The 21,080-nt window shown below is 36.9% G+C and overlaps 1 protein-coding gene across 1 annotated transcript in view; it reads left to right on the top strand.

Annotated features, from left to right (window-relative positions):
• The window catches only part of Arl8b (ARF like GTPase 8B), a 44,185-nt gene extending 26,788 nt beyond the window's left edge, over window positions 1–17,397 (top strand). Inside the window, exons 2-7 of the mRNA XM_005330965.5 lie at window positions 5,113–5,193; window positions 6,720–6,793; window positions 7,191–7,284; window positions 10,099–10,166; window positions 10,446–10,516; window positions 15,147–17,397. Coding sequence (XP_005331022.1) covers window positions 5,113–5,193; window positions 6,720–6,793; window positions 7,191–7,284; window positions 10,099–10,166; window positions 10,446–10,516; window positions 15,147–15,196 — 438 coding nt within the window. The 3' untranslated portion in view covers window positions 15,197–17,397. The remainder of the gene's footprint in view (window positions 1–5,112; window positions 5,194–6,719; window positions 6,794–7,190; window positions 7,285–10,098; window positions 10,167–10,445; window positions 10,517–15,146) is intronic.
• The last annotated feature ends 3,683 nt before the right edge of the window (window positions 17,398–21,080 follow it).

Below are 21,080 nucleotides of genomic sequence, written 5' to 3'. Positions count from 1 at the left end.
GTTGACCCAGTGATTTTATAACATTTTGCCCTCTGGTGTAGAATCTATTCTAGGGTCAAATACTTCATTTAGTTGTAGTGTCTCTTTAGCTTCCTTTACTATGAAATATCTTCAGCCTTAAAACAAGACCACTGTACTTGGCACATGAAAAGAAGGTTTTTTTCAGGCTAAAAGCAGAAATTTAATAAGAGATTTTTGTGGTATTCCTTATTTCATTCTGTTTTTATAAAGCAGCCTGATAACCAGTACCTTAAAAAAAATTCTTGGAGAAAAAAAACTATGAGTTGTTTGTCAGAGAAGGTACTTTTCCACTGTCTTTTTAAGTTTATTATATCATATTTGATTGCTAGTATAGATATACAGGTCAAACGGAGAGAAACTTCTTTTCCCATGTTGTTAATAGCATGCTTTCATGTTAATAGCATGCTTTAGTTCATTTAAAAGAACAATTGTAAAATCTAGTCTAGTCCATTTAGAATGATCCTACTTTAAAAGACTGAAATGTGCTAGGATTTCATTCTGTTCTCAGCAGGGTCAGATATCACAGTTTATAAGTAATCAAAGCACAGCACATCTCTACACTGAAACACAAAGTTGATGCCTCCCCCATCCAGATTGTTTTGAAGTGTCAAGAGTGTCTTCGGTGAAATTCTTTAACTAATATAGGTTCACTGTCTCATGTCTTATGCTTTCCTGGTGTTCACTTTATGTTGGTTCCTCTCTTCCCTTTAATTTTTTTTTTTTTACCCTTTTCTATTTGTCTCACTTCTGAAATCTCTAGTAGTAAATTTGCATGATGGAGTTGGCATTGTTTTTCCACTGCTGTAGGCATTTATCTGCTTATTTAAATATATTTTAAATGAAAGACCTATGGTAAAACATAAAACCATAAATGTTAAGAACTTTCTGTGACTTTGGAGATAGCATTCCCATTCCTTCTGGATATAGAAGCTGAATTTCAAAGTGGGTCCCATGACTTACTGATTACCTGACTTTGAGAATAGTCTCTTTACCGTTTTATTTTGCCCAACCACGTTTTTTGTGCCAACTAGGCAAGTGCTGTACCGGTGAGCTTTGTCTCCTGCCCTGTAAATACTTTATTGATAGAAGAGTTCCAGTATTTTCCTCCTTTGTAGCTTTTCTTAGTTTGTTCAACACATGTTTATGGGCATCTTGCTGAACACAAGATATTTTGAATAAAAACTCAAGTATACTTGTTTACCTAATTTTCAGTTGTTCCACATTATCAACAGTAACTGAATTATAGGAAAATTATTGTTAGCACCTGCTGTCTGAGAAATAATGAGATGCATACCCAGTAAACTGCAGCTCTGTACATCATTTTATTATTATAATGTAGCATTATAACGTTTTTAGTTACAAATTTTCACTGCCAGAAGGTACTTGGAAATCTATTTTCTTTTTCTGTAAAATGGTAATGATTTGCCTATGTCATGACTTTTTTTTTTTTTTCTTTTTTTAATTGTGGAAAATATCTTAACTCTTTTTTTCTACTTTACAGTATTAGAACTTGAATCCAGGGTTTGGACCCAGTTCTGTGCTAACCCTGACCTATATTCCTGGCACTTTTTGCTTTGTTTTGTCTTGCTAACTTGCCCAAGCTGACCTTGAACTTGCCATCCTTTTGCTTCAGCCTCAGTTGCTGGGATTACAGGTGTGTGCCATGGCCCCTTAACCATTTTTAGGTGTGCAGTTCCATAGTATTAAATACATTGTTGTGTGACCAACACCACTGTCTATCTCTAGAAGTTTATTTTTTAATCTTTGTGTTCACTAAAGGGAGTTCTTCAGTGTCTCTTCCCCCAGCTTCTGGGAACCTTCATTGTGTTTTCTTTTTCCCCCCGGTGCTGGGATTGAATTCAGGTTTTGCTACTTGCTAGGAATGTGTTCAGACCCCACCATTCTTTCTGTTTCTATGGATTTGGCTCCTTTTAGGCACCTTCTATAAGTGAAATCAGAAAATGTCTTTTTTTTTTTTAGACTGGCTTATTTAACTTACCCTGATGTCTTCATGGTAATCCATGCTGTAGCTATGGAATGTATATATCACATCTTGTTCATTTTTGCTCAAGGACATTTGGGTTGCTTCCACCTTTTGGCTGTTGTGAATAACAGTGCTGAAAATATAGGTATACAAAATGTCTTTTTAAGTCTCTGTTTTCAAACATTGGGGTTTGTACCCAGAAAAAGAATTGTGGGATCTAGACTATTTTCTGTTACTGTAATGAAGTACCTGAGGCTGGTAACTTTAACTGTACAAAGTCTGGTTGTGCTGCCATCTTTAGAGAGCCAATAACTTAAGAGACTTTGAGAGGAAAATGTTTCATTAGCAATAAGCCTACATCAAGGGAGACAGGAGGCTGTTCCCCTGTCTTTCTTACTAGGAACAAAAAAGGTTTATATTGAATCTTTTGTAGAAATGTCTCAAGTCTCAGGTAGGTTGGCGCCATGGTAGTTTGTCTTGAGAGGTGACCAGTTTTGGAATGTGGGTTGTGAGCAACTATCTTGGTCTGGAGATTACCAAGTGTTACCAAGTGTCCTTATGACCCTAAGAAAATGTGATTGTTCAGTCTTGTGGTTTGAAGGTCTGTGCATCTGGTTTCAGTCACAGACATTCTCTGCTTTATACTTTTCTGACAGTTACCTCTTGTGACATTTCTGTAACCTAGGAATGGGCAGTGCCCAGGGAACCTACTGGTAGATTTTAACTAATTGTCCCCGGTCCCCTCCCCCTATCCTAGGGATTAAACCGGGGCCTCATGAACATTAGAGTTCTCTACCACTGAGCTACATACCCAGCCCTTTTTATTTTTATTTTGAGACAGGGCCTTGTTAAGTTGCTGAGGCTGACTTACAACTTCTGATGCTCCTGCCTCAGCCTACTGAGTTCCTGGAATTATAGGAATGTGCCATCTATACCAACCCTTTTGTTTATATTTTTAGTAGCCATCTTAATGGGTGCTATCTCTTTGTGATTTTGATTTGTGTTTCCCTAATGATTAGTGACATTGAACATCTTTTCATGTGCTTATTGGCTATTTGTATATCTTCTATTATGATTAGTTTTTTAAATATCTTTATTTTTGTTTTTATGTGGTACTGAGGATCCAATCCAGTACCTTACATGTGCCAGGCAAGTGCTCTACTACTGAGCCACAACTACAGCCCTATTATGATTAGTTTTGATATATCTAGTTTTGATTCATGAATAGATTGTCACACAGTTCATATATATGAAAGTTCTGAGAATTAATGTCTAATATAAGTGAAATTAATGATTAGTTGTGCTAACATTTTTTTCTCAACCAAAACACCACTGAACAGGAGAGAATGAATTTAACTTTTGGAGTTTTATAAAATGGGAATTTAGTTTGCTTGGGACTTATAGTGGCTAGCTGAAGTTATACAAAAAATTGGCTAGTGTTAGGGCCTTGAAAATAAAAATTGTCTTTTTTATTTGACCAGTCCTTGAAACTATTCTTATTTTTTTTAACCATTTATGTGTTGAGGTACTCATTACTCTTAGTATGCTTACCTAAAAAGGTTAACTCATTAACCTTTTTGCCAAAGCAGCTGGAATATAAATACATAAGTCAGTATTTACTATGGCTCATTAAGATGTCTTTCACAATAGCTGTCAAAGAATATGGCAAGAAATGTGTAAGAAATTATGCCAATTTTGATACTTTTCTGAAAGGTATAAGAATAGAATGACTCAGTAGATAACCACATGCCTGAGACCAGATAGTGGTTAGATATTAAGAGTTGATAAAGGAGTGTTCTTCTTAAGTTAATGTATTTAGTATAATTCTAGCTGATATATTAAAATTATTAATTTCTACAGTTTACTTGGAAGGTGGGAGATGCAGGAAGACAATTTGAAAATGCTCCAAATTCTTGATCTACTATGTACAATAATACATAGAATAAGCTTTGATTAAAAAAAAAAGAAAAAAAAAACCTAGTGTTTACTCAGGAATAAACAGACTGGTGAAAATTGAGAACCCACCTTTCTTTGTATAGTATTTAGCAGATCACTCTTAATTAGTTGGGCAAAGTGGACCTTTTCTCAGGTTTAATTTAATAAAAATGTTTATCATAAATTGCCCATTTTTCTTTAGGTACATTTTAACAAGGTATACATGCCTCACCCAAATGGAAAACATAAAATATTATGTCTCAATACCTAGTGATGACTTTAGAATAAATCACTTGCTCTTATTTGTGCTTAAATAGGTAGCCTATTCCTCACATCAACCCATAGGTACCCAGGAAAAGTATCTATAAACATATAAAAAGCTACAATATTTGCTCAGTAGATCAAAAAGAAGTTCAATAATTATTTAAACAATGAAGTGGTAAATGTCAGGAAATTCAAGAAGTAAATTGGAAAATTGGATATATCTTTTATCCTTAAATGTTTACATGAAGCACCTAATTTCTATCTTACTAAAAGAGTAGATTTTTAAATTGATGGTGGGATGATTACAGGTTAGTCATTTGGAAATAGAATCTTCCTTTAAGTATATAATCAAGTTCCAAACTGATGAATATTTTAAATGTGAAAAAGTCATATGAATACTATGACAAATATTTAGTTGTAGTCTTATGATATCGAGAATAGAAGCCCAAAAGAACAGTTGATTATGTAAAAGGAAGAACTGCTATATGACAACATTTTGTGAGCCTTATTATTAAAAGACTAACTCATAAAAACTATTCAGCAATGAATGTTAACATTTATTGTCACACTAGTTTAATGATAATAAAAAACAGAAGTTTTTCTTCTGGTTTTCTTCTACTTTGTGAAAATATGTGTGGGAAAAATTTATAAATTTTTATAAGTGTTTGTAATGTAAGATGCCTCGTTTCCAAAGTGTCTTTTTAATGGAAGAATATGCTTTTATATGAGCAAAGTAATGTTCTTCTTTAAGAGCTGGGGCTATAAGGAACATTTTCTTAAAGTAGTTTGTTAGCACCACTAAAATATGAGTTATTTGCTAAAATGGGTACAGACGCAGTGTTGATGTTAGAAGATTATTCTCTTTATAAATACTGATTCATCTAACTCCAGACATTTTGTTTGTTTAGTCAGGTCAATTCAGTGAAGATATGATACCCACAGTGGGCTTCAACATGAGGAAAGTGACTAAAGGTAACGTCACAATAAAGGTACGTCAGTTTTTTTCTGTAATCCATGGTTAGAATACACAGCTTGGAAATTTTCCCTGTTTCTCTGATTTTGCTTGAGTATTTTGCAGTTCCTAGGTAATGAATGGGCATGTAATCATTTTTGTTTCTTCATAAAGAATGTATAAGAGTTGAAATGTTGGGCTGGGGATGTGGCTCAAGCTGTAGCGCGCTCGTCTGGCATGTGCGTGGCCCGGGTTCAATCCTTAGCACCACATACAAACAAAGATGTTGTGTCTGCTGAAAAAACTAAAAAATAAATATTATAAAAAATAAATATTAAAAAAAAGAGTTAATGTTAAGTGCCATTAAAAATTAGCATATGGATTAGTAGAAGTGATATTTGGGATTAGGTATTCCCAAGAAATAAAGATCTCATCTTCAGAATGTTTGGATTGTGGCATTACATTTTTTCATGAATAATATTTTTTTTTAAAAAAGAGAGAGAGAGAGAGAGAATTTTAATATTTATTTTTCTTTCTCGGTGGACACAACATCTTTGTTTGTATGTGGTGATGAGGATCGAACCCGGGCCGCACGCATGCCAGGCGAGCGCGCTACCGCTTGAGCCACATCCCCAGCCCCATGAATAATATTTTATACTGAGAGGGAATTAATTATTTATAATATTGATAATTTGATATTATGTCTTTGGCAACAATACCATCACCCAGTTTTTCTTCTTCTAAGCCTAAAATTGAAACTATAAAATAGGAAAAAGTTAACTAGTTCTTTAACATGATTTTCTTATGTGGTGCTGAGGATTGAACCCAGTGCTTCAGGCATGCTAGGCAGGCACTTACCGCTAAGTCACAACCTCAGCACCTCATTGGGATTATTTTTGATGCTTTGATTCAATCTTTCATGGGCATTTATTTCTAAAAATGGTCTGGACCATAATGACTGTTTTGCCCAGTTCTTGTGATTTGTAGAATCTGTTCATTAAATTCTTTGGCTTTTCTGATGAAACTCCTTATTTAGTCATGTATATATGTCTTTTTATACATTTTTCTGGTACCTGGCCAAGTTGGAAACCTTGAAAGTAAGTACCATGACTTAAGAGTTTTATGTAGCTCAGTGATCAGCATGATTCTGTACAGAATAGGCTTAATATTTATTATGAAAAACACCTACGTGGGAATGTTGGCTGTATTATTCATAGGATAACTTAAAAAGATTGGGCATTCAGACAGTTGAACTTTACATTAGCAATTATTACATTAAAGACATTTTTAGTATTAGAAGTATATGAGTTAACAGGAAAAGGAAGAAATTATTGCACATGAACCAAGTCTTTGCTCAAGCAGAGTTTTAGATCTAATGTTAGCATATTAAATATGGACATCAAGTTTAGAAGTGAAGTGCCCCAAAGAATTCCCAGATTAAGAGCTTATTTGAGCTTGAGTTTTTAGGAGCACTTTGACACACTGTGAGATTAAATATGTCTTCTTCCTTCAGTGAAGTATTTGAAATACCTTTATTGAGAATTGTTTTGTCTTAATTTAAAGATCTGGGACATAGGAGGACAACCCCGATTCCGGAGCATGTGGGAACGGTATTGCAGAGGAGTCAATGCCATCGTGTAAGCTTTGTTAAAAATTTAAATCAATTTAGGCTTCTGAGGAGAAGGTTGTATACTTCCGAAGTCTAGGTCTTTATGTCAGGCAGTAAAAATCTTTCTTTTCTAATTTCTTAGTGTAATTTCATTAACATGAGAGTTTAAAAAAAATCAGCTGTAGAATGAAAGCTTTATTTATGTTTGTTTGTGTAGCTAAGAGCTACAGGACATAAATGCTAGCATGTATTAAGTCTCTACAAACACTTGCTGAAAGCGTTTATAAATGCTGAGCTTTTCTTTATCTAGGACTTTTAACAATTTTAATAACATTAAATCTTAAGAAAATTAAAAATCTATGTCCTAGTTGTCATCATCAAGGCACATGGAAAAGGCATATTGATCATTGCTTTTTTTTTTTAAGTTACATGATAGATGCTGCAGATCGTGATAAGATAGAAGCCTCTCGAAATGAACTACATAATCTTCTAGATAAACCACAGTTACAAGGAATTCCAGTAAGTATGGGTTATGTGTTACTTTACATTTATAATTATAGGATAATAGTTGTCACTAAGGATCCACAGAGATCAGTTCTGGGGCCTTCTATGGATATAAATATGGCCTATTATTATTATTATTGATATTTTGGTACCAGGGATTGTACCCAGGGGTGCTTAACCACTAGCCACATCCCCAGCCCTTTTAAATATTTCACTTAGAGACAGGGTCTTGCTAAGTCGCTGGGGCTGACTTTGAACTTGCAAGCTTCCTGCCTCAACCTCCTGAGCCGCTGGGATACAGGTGTGCGTGCGCCATTGTGCCTGGAAGTCCTTATGCAAAATGGTATATTACTTGCACGTACTCTACATACATCCTCCCATGTTGTTTAAGTAATCTCCAGATTACTTATAATACCAATACATTATAAATGCTATATAAGTAGTTAACAGTATTTAGGGTTGACGACTATAAAAAAAGTCTGTACATGTATATTAGTTTCACTTTTTTAAAAAAATAATTTTGATCTTCATTTGTTTGAATCCATGGATGTCAAACCTGTGGATTTAGAGAGCTGATTGCATGTTATGTTTGAAATTAGTAAAATGTCATCTTTTTAATGGTCTGAAAGATTTATATTTCCTTATATTTATATCTGCCATGTCCTAGGCATTGTTATTTGTGATGTCTTAATTAGGTGTCTGCTAAACTCCTAGGCAACAGGGATATGATGGTGCGTGGAAGTGAGTAAAAACATACTGCATGCGTTCATGGAGCTTGTGGCTTAGTGGGCAAGATACATGGTCTGTAAACAGCTAAATAATGCTTCTCTGATAATTTCTATGATGACATTTAGAGGGGAGGTTTTATATAGTTTTAGGGTAAGAGGAAGGAGTCTGAGGAGGTGAAGTGTGAACTGAGAGCTGAAGGATGTATAGGAGTGTGTGGGGTATGACAGCTGGAGGGGAAGGACAAGGAAGGCCTTTTGCAGGTAGGAAGTAGGCCCTAGAGCTCAGAGTTGAGTGGGGAGAATGGGGTAGAGCATGGCCTGCAATGTTGGAGCTGGGACACTAGAGGCCGCACTGAGCAGGACTGTGGGAAACCACTGAAGTATTTGCAAGGATCGGATTTAGTATTTGAATATATCACTCTGATTATAGTTACAAATGAATGGAAGTGGTCAAGAAGGAACTATGAGGAGGACAGATTTAGGAAGTTGTTTTAGTAGCCCTGACAAATTGTAGGATGTTAGATTAGGGTAGTATTGTGAATGACATGGGGAGAAGGAAATAGATTTTAGAGACATGTAGGAGCATAGTCCAACAGATGCAGCAATGAATTAAAAGTGAAGGATAAAGAGGAATTCTGGCTCCTGGCTCTTGCAGTTAGATGGAAGGTGGTGCCATTAGTTGGGCTAAGGAATGCTGGGGAGGAGCAGCTTTAGCCTCTCGATAAAATCATGAGGGCCTGATACTTCAGTTACATTACCACATTAATCCTCGCAACATATTGAGATTAGTGTTTTTTTCCCCATCTTCATAGCCGTCATTAGACATTTACCATCACAATGCCAGGTTTGAATCTGTTTCTGACTTCAGGTCTTATTCTTTTTCTTACACATTAAAGACTAATTCTGTATACCATAAATAAAAATCAGTTTTATTTTGGTCACCATAAGGATTCTCACTTTCAAGCAATAGAAAACTGATTTAAGATTGGGTGTGGAGGCCAGGCACACCTGTAATCCCAGTGACTCAGGAGGCTCAGACAGGAAGGTCGCAAGTTCAGGACCGCCTGGGGCAACTTAGTGACACCCCTCTTAAAAAGAGGTGGTGGGCTTTTGGGGATGTAGCTCAGTGGTAAAGCTACTTGTTAATAGCATGTGTTAGTCCCTAGTACCACAAAGGGAGGAAGACAAAGAAAGAGGGAAGGAATGAATGATTTAAGGGTATTGGGGAAAGTTAGAATGGTAATTGAGAAGGTTGTTTCTGCTTTCTTTTGAAAGCATATTTATATAACAGTCATGATAACAGAGTATATAATTACTGTATTCATCCTGATGCCTACACTTATCCATTGTCATAAAGTATTATTATAAGTATACACTGTATAAGTATATTCTATACAATGGACCCTGAAATTCTGTTTTATTATTTATGTAGGTGCTACAGATTGCACCCAGGACCTTGTGCATGATAAGCATGTACTCTACCACTGAGTCAAATGATTGAGATTAAAAAAAGAGAGAGAGAGAGAGAGAAAGAAAGAAAGGCTTTCCACCCTTGGTTAAGATATGTTCTTATTTTAGTTTTGGTTTATTAATAAACAGCAATGTACTTGGGGCTGGAGTTGTGGCTCAGCAGTAGAGTGCTTGCCTACTATGTGTGGGGGACTGGGTTCGGTTCTCAGCACTACGTATATAAATAAGTAATTAAAATATCAAAAAACTAAAACATATTTTTTAAAAAAGAGAGAAATAACGATGTACAGCATAAACTTAGAAAGTTTCTTTTTAGAGCTGTGGATTGAACCCAGGGCTTTGTATACATGTGTGAGCTCTACCACTGAGCTACACTTCCAGCCCAAGACTTAGAATGTTTTAAATAGAAGTTGCAGTTGCATACCGAATTAAAGGCATCTATGAGGTAGGCATTAAGTGAATATCAATATGAATAATTGAATGAACGAGATAGGCCACCAGTTATGCAAATATGCTTTAGTATTGAGGTATGTATTAACATTAATTTTAACATCTTCAGATATCTAAATGATATGCTTCTGTGATATTTTTGTATATAAATGTTTATCCTTAATATCTTTTCATTTTAAAGGTACTAGTACTTGGAAACAAGAGAGATCTTCCAAATGCCTTGGATGAGAAACAGCTAATCGAAAAAATGTATGTCTAAGAATGAGTTATCTTGTTTTAAATATTTAGTTCTAAATCATATATTATGCCCACTGTGTTGTTTAGCATCATTACATTATCCAGGAATTATTGTAGTCCTGTTTTTTGGTAAATAAACTTGGCCTACGAGAGAAGTGAATCCCTAAAGTTTTAGTAGTAGTAAAATAATTTCTTCAGTGTACTAATGAAAATTACAAGTAAAATCAAGCAGAGTTGTCAGTGTGACAGCTACTCTAAGCACACATTTATTCTTTGAACTGTTTCTTACAGGAACCTGTCTGCTATTCAGGATAGAGAAATTTGCTGCTATTCAATTTCTTGCAAAGAAAAGGATAATATAGGTAAGAAATGACTGATATTTTTGGAAGGAATGGGTATCATTGGAAGGAATATTTAATACTTCTTGCTGTTCATTTTCCCCCATTTCTGATTAAGTGACTTTAAAGAGTACTATTGCTTTTGCCTCAAGAAAAAGCTTAGACATTATATGTTTTGACAACAAATGTAATATTCTAAATCTTATATTCTATTTAAATAAATTCAATAAAGTCATGAGGTTAAACATTATGTAATACCAATTTATTGTATTAATTTTCATAGATCCAGTATCCAGCAGTGCTTTACAACAAAATGAGTTTTGAAATAAGACTTTACAAACAGGCATTGTAACAACTTTTTCAGTTATTAAGCCAGTATATTACTGTAATGTGTTACCTCTCTACTGGAAGCAAAAGCCAAGAATACCCTTTACCTACATAATATCTGTAGTAATTTCTTAGAACTGTCACAACAGAGTACTATACACTTGGTGATTTCTAACAACAGACAATTATTTTCTCATGCCCAGAAGATTAGATGTTCAAAATCACAACTGTTGGCAGGTTCATGCACTATCTGAAGGCTGGGAAGCATCCAGCCTTGCCTCACTCTAGTTTGTATTGGATGCCGACTGTGCTCACCGTTCCTCAGCTTATAGATGCATTGCTCCTGTCTCTGCCTCATGGTCATGCTTCACATGGCTTTTTCCCATGGTGTGCACATAAATCTTCTTTAAAGGACACAAGTTGTTGGATTAGGGCCCACATAACCCAGTATGATCTTAACTAATTACTCCTGCAGAGACCCTGTTTTCAAATAAAGTCACATTCTGAGATTCTAGGTGGACATGAACTTTTAGGAGGACACTCTTCAATTTAGGTCTGTGTTCTCAAGGCCTACCTACCTGCTTACATACCATATGTGCATACATATATAATTACTGCTCACTTCAGTCTCTTAACTAATTTCATGAGAGATTATTGAACAAATATGTATTCAAATAAATATAATAAATAGTATATAAAAAGTACATTTAAAAATAATTCTAATTTTTTTTCCCTTGGGCTGTAATCTAGCATGTGTTGGAACTTATCACACTTAATGTTTTTTCAAGTTAATTCCAGTTTGTCCTCCTCTCCCCTACCCCAACCCCTAACCCCAGTTCCAGACATGTTCTGATGAGCTCTTAGTGTTGATAGCTATTCTGACCATTTCCTTTAAAGATAACCTAATAGCAGTGTAATTCCTGATAGACACAAATTTTCCTTTATTAAGTGGATACAATAAGTGACTTGTTATATCAGGAACATTTAGTTAATTTGAGAACAGACACTACAAAGCCTCTACAAATACTTAGACTATATTTTTTAAAAATTCTGTTATGTGTGATTGGAGAAAACTCTTGTTAAATTTTAAGGTATGCTCCTAAGGGAGCATTTGTTCTACCCCTGTGTTTGTTGGTGGGGAATTTTCCCCTCAGGAGATGGGTTGTTTTTTTTTTTTTGGTTGTCACAAATAGGAAAGTGATGCTCGCTTTTGAGTAGAGACTGGAGATGTTGATAACTTGATCCAGACCCCACAGCAGAGAATTAACAGCATAAAACATCAATAGTTGCAAGGGTGAAAAACCTTGCTCTATAGTAACTGTAATTTTTAGTACATCACACTATTCTATAAAGACATTACTCCCTTTTATGTTCTTAAGTGTTTCCTAAAATAGAAAACAACAAGAACTTTGAAGGGAGAAAAAGATCTTTTTTTATAAAAAAAAGATTTTTATAAAATAACTAAATTTCCTGTGGAGGGGGAGGGGTCTCTTGAACCCAATTATGCAGGAGATACAGCAGAGCTGGTGAGAACTTATGCTGTTTGAGGCTGATCTTAATAGTGTGCTGGATGGGTCAGTAGTCATCATGTTTGTAATTTCAAAACTGTTGATTCACTTAAAGTGTTACCAAGTCTGTGTTACCAAGTCTAAGGAAACTAGAATCAAAGTGAGTAGTTTGTAAATCAGAATGTCTGTTTTTTGTTTTGAACAAGAAATAAAACTAACAGTCACATTAGATATTTGTGTCACACATGAAATACCTCAGTTTCATTCAGAATGTGTTCTCAGATCACATGGGGGACAGATTACCTCTGGGAAGATGATCTTTGCAAGGACCCTTTATACTGTGACTTTTTTTTTTTTTTTAGAAAATGAGTCTCCATCTGTATAGAGCACTTCTTTTCTGCATTTTAACCTGGCCTCAGTGATTCATCTGTCTGTAGAGCATTATTGCCTGTCCAGTGTCCACAGAGGTTTTTGTTTGTTTTTTAATGAATTTCTTAAACATGTATACTTGGTTGTTCACTTCAGAGTCACCTTTCCCCCTTATTACTGCCTCAGTAGGGATGTGAAGGACCTGTTTTAACAGTTGTGTTAAATCCTATTCCTGTGAGCAGGTCATATTTGTTCAGATCTCAGATCTAGACTCTTCTTTATAGTGTGCTGCTTACCTCTTCTCTATTGCATGTTAGTTGGGAAACTGGAAGATCAAATTTATACTTTTATTTTAGGCTTGGGGCCTAAGAAAATATAACTACTTCCAATAGTTTCTCACATTCTTTAGGTGGGCGACAGCCCCCTTTATTCTTTCTTTATTTATTTTTGTGATGCTAGGAATTGAACTTAGGGCTTCACATTTGCCAGGAAAGTGCTTTACATTGAGCTCTCTCATATCTAGGCCCCTGCTCCTTTATTATGTTACTTTGAGGGAAAGCCTTGCTAAGTTACCCAGGCTGGCCTTGAACTTTTTTTTTTTTTTGTAGATGAGCACAACACCTTTATTTATTTGATTGCTTGTCTATTTATTTATTTTGTAGTTGTTGATAGACCTTTATTTATTTATATGTGGTGCTGAGAATTGAACCCAGTGCCTCACACATGCCAGGCAAGTGTGCTACCACTGAGCCATAACCCTAGCCCCCTTTATTTATTTATATGTGGTGCTAAGGATCAAACCCAGTGCCTCACACATGCTAGGCAAGTGCTCTACCATTGAGCTACAGCCTTAACCCTGGCCTTGAACTTTTGATCTTCTTGCTTCAGCCTTGGGAGAACACATTTTAAAGAACACAGAAGAGTAATTCAGCATCCTAACTTACTACCTTTTCTCCTCAGTCTGTGTTCTTTTCCTCATTGATGTGAGCTGCGGTAGCTTTATCTGCCACCTATATGATGAGAAGACCTTGCTAGTCCCCATGTATTCTCTCTTTTTTTTTTTTTTAAAGAGAGAGTGAGAGGAGAGAGAGAATTTTTAATATTTATTTTTTAGTTCTCGGCGGACACAACATCTTTGTTGGTATGTGGTGCTGAGGATTGAACCCGGGCCGCACACATGCCAGGCGAGCGCGCTATCGCTTGAGCCACATCCCCAGCCCCCCCATGTCTTCTCTCATCTGCGGAGCTACCTCACCTGCTAGACACCTTGGCATGTGGTTCCCCACATTGTAATGTGCCCGCAGTTGCATTCTTTGTCTTTTTCCCTCAGAGATGTTTTTGAGCTACTGCCTTACTTAGCAGGGACATGACTGAGGTATTCATTCAGGCCAGAAGATTCTTTCTCACTTAATACCTATAGTCACTTACCAGGTCTTGTCAGTTCTCTGTCTCAATCTGTTCCTTATTCCACTCCATCCATACAGTGCTTGGCTTCCTCCAGGCCTTTATATCTTTCTTGTTCCAGTTGGAATACTCAGCCTCCATCTTGGCAAACCTCCACATTGTCCTTTTGTTGATATTGCTAGCTTACTATAAAGTAAACTGATAGACCTTCTCTGCTGATAACTTTCCAGTGACTTCCTGTTGACCTGAGACTACAATCTTGATTTGTTAGCACATAAGACTGGAGTACAGAGTTATCAGTCCCCCTCTAGTCTAGTGGTTTTTAACACAGGACGATTTTGCTCCCCAGAAGACATTTGGCAATATCTGGAGATGTTTTTGGTTGTCACAGTGCATGTGGGGTGATAAGGGAATTGTAGTGGTTAAGCCCACGGATGCTGCAAAATATTCTACAGAGCACAGGAAAGGCTCACCCTGCAACACAGGAAAGTGTCAATGCAGCTCAGAGTGTGAAAAGGGCAAGGCTATGGAACCCTTGCTGTGGCCTGTGCTGTAGTGACAGCCCCTCCTCCAGACCTGTGCTTTAGCCACACTTGTCACTCACAATCCATCCTAGTTGCACACTGGTTTGTGCCCTTTTTGATTCTTTGGCTTTTGCAGTCTCTTGACTGACATTCTATAAGGTACCACAAACCCAAATGATTACTTGTGTCTTTTTATCATACTTAAAAGTCTTGGGACACAGGAGGCTCTCCCACATCTTTGCATTTCTGTCAGTTTACATGCAATAATTGATGTTATAGGCAGTGAGTAAAAGGTGGCTTCAGTTATTCTTTACACAATTTCATTTTTAAATGAGCAGACTCTCCAGTCTCTGATAATTTCTCATATTATCCTCATGAAGCTCAGGTAATGGAGTACAGCTACAGTGAAGCAGAAGAGACCTCTATGTGCCTTGAACTGGCTGCATGTTAAGTATTGTCTGTTTGACATTTAGTTTTTTAATTTTGGTATCTTGACACTTTCACTTTTCCTTCTGTCTCTAGATATCACACTTCAGTGGCTTATTCAACATTCAAAATCTAGAAGAAGCTGAAACATCTCCTGAAGTCTTCCAGTCCTTCTTGGCTATAATCCTAGAATTATTGTCCGTTCCTCTGAAGTACTTCCCAGAATACGGTCCTTCCTAAACCCAAGAAATTGCCTTTTTCAGAGTTTATTTCTCATGTGCACTGCTGAAGATGTGTATCCCTAATCCTTCATAAAGAATCAGCTAGAGTTGTCATGATAAAGTCGGCATACATGAAAAGGCTTCTCACACATAATTGTCTTAAACAGTGTGTAGAGCTTTTTAAACACACACACACACACACACACACACACACACACCACACACACACCACACACACACGACCATCTTAAATCAAGAAAATTGCATATTTCCCAGACTGGTCTTTCTGGGCCAGTATTTTATATTGGTTTTCAGTAAATATCTATAATATTTCATTATAGAGTCCAGTAGCTTAATATTGATATGGACTTGATACAGCATGAAATTACTAGTGCCACACACAGTATTTAGAAAACCTTTAAGCCTGACTCCTGTGAGATATAAACATAATGTTTATCTTGTCTCACAAATGCATGTGAAATGTATAATTACACCTTAGGAATTAAAAAATGGTCTGCAAAGCAGAGGCACCAGATCAATGTTGGTTCTTTATACTGGAGACATCCTACCTGGTGAATTTTAAGAATGTTCTGCTTTCTGAGAATCTTATCAGCAGATGGCAGTGGGGACGTGGGAAGAGATGAGCATGCTGTTTTGTATCTGTCCAGATCATTACTATTTTTTTTCCTTTGAACACACTTTTTTAAGGGGTTGGGAATTGAAGATTTTCTCAAGCTTTCGTGAATTTAGATCATTCCAACCAATATAATAAAATCTGTTAAGAATGTCAGACTTGTTCAAACACCTGTTTGTTCTCCTGTCTCCAGTCATTGACTCAGTGCTGCTGCGTGACACTGTGACTCCTGACGTTTCATATCCAGTCACAACGTTGACTTTCAGCACAAGAGATGCTTATAAACAAATAAAATTCCTATTTTTCTCTTACCAATATAAGGTTTGGCACTCTTTTGTCTGGTGCCATTAGACATCTTGATTATTGTGACAACTCTAGACCTGCCTGCTTTATCTAATGTAATCATGCGCAATGTCTACAGGTTGTTTAATAATCATACAGAACTGAGGAACTGAGGCTGTCTTTTGTTTGCTTCTATGATACAGAAACGTATAAAAACTGAAAATGAACATGTTTTGTAGCTTAGTGATCTCCATATACATAAAGGGACATATTAATACTGGTTAACTTGTAAATCGTTACTCATTGATATTGTGTACTGGATAAAGCTCTGCGCTACACCTACTTCTGTGTTGCCTCACACCGTGTGTGACTTTTGTTTCTTCTGTTAAACAGCACTTACATACACAGTGCATTTCCAGATGTGTTGAGCACGCAGAGTGTAGTCAATAGTCAGTTATTTAAGTGAATACAAGTTTTAATTTATAGACTGCCATGGCCTTAAGAAAATTCTGTACAAAATACTGCACTGTGTTGCATACACGCTATTTGTTTTTCTACATTCACATTTTAAAACGAGGAGAATTTGTGCTTTTAAAGTTCTCTTCTTATTCTTTGAGGCATGTGGCATACTTCCAAGATGGGATGGGTGGTTCTGTAAACAAAGGGACAAACTTGCTACTGTAGTTGGACATCATTAATGGTCACTGTGAACCATTTCAATGTGACAACTTGCTTGTGCCTAAAAGGAGGAATTGGAACTTGTGACTCCGCGGGAACTGCGTAGGTTTGTTAATGGACCTATAGCTAACCCTTAATGTGTTTGTGTGTCTGTTCATTGCTTTTAGCATTTCAAGACATCGAAAGACTACTACCAACATTTTCCTGTGCGTAACCTCTGCATGTGAAAACTTAACAGTTACCGAACTTTGTAAATACAGAATTTTTTTATTTAGGTGGATGCATTTTTCTCGTCTGTTTACTCCTCTTCTCAGCTTTATTCAATAAATTTGCATTTTGAGGGTTGTATTGGCAATTTCACCATAAAATGTGCATCATGATGAAAGGTGCAGACAGTTTTGGAAGGAGGTGGAAAGAAAATGACCATCAAGAGGGTCCATGGACCATGTGCTAGAAAGAAATCAACTTAGCCCTCAAAAAGTTGGGTCTGTGGGCTACTTAAAATAGAAATAAACTTTTAAAATATTCACAATGTTGATTTTGTGACTTTTTTGTTGGGGGGATTTGCTACATCTTGTAGACTGTCATGACAGAGAAGATTTAGGACTTTTAAAAGGCAGGAGCTAGAAAAGCATTTTCTAACAGTTTTAAAAAAAATCAAACCAAAATACTTATAAACTAAAATTGGTAAACATGCCTATTTACCAAATTCTGTTGAGATTGAAGATATTTTAAATACCAAACTTGATTTTCCCACAAAGGCACCTTTTCAGAGTAAAACATTTGGCCCCTTTGCCAGTATATTATTGTCTGCATTATAAAACAAAACAAGTTAATATCTCTCTCATGACAGTTATTGGAGAAATGAGAAGACATGTCCCCAAGGGTTGGGAATTCTTAGAAAAGGGAACTTGACTCAGACCAGTACAGTTCTTGGCATACCTGGAGGAACATAATTCCAGCTCCCGCCAAGACATAGACCTATGTTCATTTAGGAAAGTAGTTACACATTCTAGGAATAATGGTGGCAATATCAAGAAATGCCTTTGGAATAAAGTAATCAGAACCCCAAATGTGGACAGGCCATCTCCTGAGGGAGAGTTTGCAGCCTGTTGGTGTGGGGCACTATTTATAGAGGAAGCTTGCTAGGCTTGGACTAGGTGTGGGGCCAGAATGGAGCTGCACAGTTTCACATCAGTTTTCCCTGCACTTACTCATTGTCCTCACCAAGGGTGCAGGGCTAAGGCCTTGCTGCTCAGGAGTTGGAATTGTTTATGGGTGTTCTTGTTACCGCTGTTGACCGGTGACGAGCCCTTGCTTCCCCAGTGTTGAAGAATAACACCAGAGAAGCATGCCGAGGCAAGGTCAGAGTGGAAAATTAGAAAAGACTTTTCCTGGAAGAAGAAGGGGACCCAAGAGATGGAATCCGTGGAAGTGTGGTTGTTTCCCCTTTTTATAGTTCTTTCAATGATGGAATGTAGGTTGGAAGGCCTGAGGGGTGGGACACAGGTGGGCCAATGAAGTAATCTGGGCAGGAAGGACTTCATTAACACTTCTTTGGTTGGGCTATCCTCAAATCTGCCGGGGCTGTTCATTAACATTTCTTTGGGATGGACTTTGGGCCTAGGGCTTTTCTTGGGACTTCATTAACATTTTAAGAGTTGCTCAACTTTTCTGGAAAAGTTCTCAACATGGCCTCCATTTTAGATTTCACTCAATATTAGACCCGATTTACCTAACTACACTGACTGCCTAATTTTGAATCTGGCTTCATTCTCAGCGTTTCAGTGGTTTATGGGCGCTTACTTTGATACTCGGTATTTCTCCCTTTATTCCCAGATTCCTATCTTAGTTTTATATTCAGTAAATGTCATGGTTTTCAGTTTTCATACTTGAATTTATAAAACCATCCCTTACTGGCTAACTGGATGTGTGATTGAGCATTTCCATCCTTAGGAATTGGAATTGGTAGGTCCATGTAGTCAGTTTCATTATTTTACTCAAGGAATAGTGTGAATGGGGAGATGGCTTTTCTACGATAGCTATTTAGCGTCATTCTAAGTTTGTACCTACTTTCAAAAACAGACCTAAAAATATCTATAGTTAGTTTCCTGGATTCTGTCAAGTAAATTAGGTGTTTTAGGTGTTCTGGCTACCTTACTGCACTTATTTATTTTTTAACTGAGAGACTAATTGCCTTGTCTGTTCTGTCTTTGTGGGATTCAGTTCCACTGGAATTGGTGGGTTTGATAATTCCAACCTCTCCGCTGTAGCTGTCTGCGAGCTAGATTGGAAATTTAAATACAGTTTAGCAAACCCCAGACTGTAACATCCCACTTGGCAAATGCTTTACTCTGGAAGTGTACCACTGTGGGGAAACTCAGGGTGTTTAAGGCATTTCCATTTTATTACAAACTTTTAAGGTCATGCCCTCACAACGCATTTGACAGTAAAGAGACTTGAAAAGGAAGACTGTCAGGCAAATAGTGGCCTTACTTCCTGTACCTTTGCTGTTGTAAAAGTTTGCAGCTGACTGCAGGTGTTTCCTGTTGGTTGGTAAATATTTTCCTGTCACAATTTCTGCTTAAAATTTAGCTATTAGTAAAAATGGGTACTTTTGTCACTGTTGCCTCTCGGGTGTTCTTAGGGAAACAGATGCAGGTCACTGGCAGGCTAGATGGATTGCAATGGGTAGCTTCTTAATTTAAGCAAGTGCAGTAGTCATTCATTATTCCATCTCCTTAACAAGCCCTCTCTTTAGTAAGGTAATTCTATTTTAAAATCTCAAAAGACAGCTGGCATTTAGGTGTGCAGATTTCCCAGCAGGGATCAAGAGTGGGGAAAGATACCTTAGCCTCCTTTCTCTGGGAATTGCAGGTCTTGCATTCATAAAAAGAAGGGCAGTGTTAGAATCATTTAAAATGCTAATGTAGTGTGGTCCTGTGGAGTGCTGGATTGTCACTTGGCAGAATGGGTTCTTTTCTTTGCCTTTAAGGATAGTGTGACTGATGAAATGCTGAAACCCTGGTGGCACCTTAGTTTCAGATCTGTAAAATGAGAGGATTTCTGTAACAATTTCTCTCCATGACAGGCTATGATTGAAGCAGCCTACAGATCTCCTTGGTGGTTAAAGAAAGCAGAGAAGAGAGAAAAAGGGCTGGGATTGTGGCTCAGTGGCAGAACACTTGCCTCCAATGTGTGAGGCACTGGGTTCGATCCTCAGCACCACATATAAATAAATAAATAAATAAAGGTATTGTGTCCAACTACAACTAAAAAATATTTAAAAAATAAAACATAAATAAATGCCCATTGGTCCTACTGAATGTGTTATTTCATGATCCTTCTATTTGAAAAAAAATACAAAAATATATATTTTTTAAAAACTTTCAGTTTTAATTTAGGAGCTGGGCATCACAGACATTTACAGAATGACATAATAATTTAGGTTTCATTTGAAGGAAATGCTGTAAACATGCAGGCTTATATTTTGAAAGGCACTTATATATTTTAACATTTTTTTCTTCAGGCCACAGAAAAAAATGTTAACTCTGGTATACACTGAGGAAAAATACCTACTACCAATTTGGGGGTAAATTGTTTAGAGCTAATGCTTAACAGTTTGTAACTGTTCTGTTGCTAGGTTCTGCTAGAATTTATTTAGAGCTTTGAAGAAACCTGGAACAGTTAGAACATTCTGGCTTTCAAAGTAAAAAGGGGGGAAGGGAACCAACAAAACCACTGTGTTCCCTTTGAACATGGACAGAATTTTAACCAGTTGTTATCTAGTAACTCCTTCACCCAACCTTTTTATTTATTTTTGGTACCAGGGTTTGAACCCAGAGGCGCTTTAGCACTGAGCCAAATCCCCCACATTTCCACCCCCTTTTTATTTTTATTTTGAGTCATGGGTCTCACAAAGTTGTTTAGGGCGTAAGTTGCTATGTTTTTCTAAGTTCTATTTAGAAGAACTTGGGATCCTCCTGCCTCAGCCTCTTGAGCTGCTGGGATTACAGTTGTGTACCACCACACCTGCTTCCACCTGGCTCTTCTACAACTTTGGCTTTTCCTCAGTGTGTTCTGTCTACACCAGGCAAAGTGCTATCTTGTTTTAAAAGTTTGACATTTCTTTTTTCTTTTTTGGTTCTGGGGTTTGGACCCTGGACTTGGCCTATGGTAGGCCAAGAAGCATACAACCTCGTCAGTTACATCCCT

The sequence above is a fragment of the Ictidomys tridecemlineatus genome, chromosome 16, assembly GCF_052094955.1.
Source record: "Ictidomys tridecemlineatus isolate mIctTri1 chromosome 16, mIctTri1.hap1, whole genome shotgun sequence".
NCBI classification, from domain to species: Eukaryota; Metazoa; Chordata; class Mammalia; order Rodentia; family Sciuridae; genus Ictidomys; species Ictidomys tridecemlineatus.
This window is presented reverse-complemented; position numbering and strand designations above follow the sequence as displayed.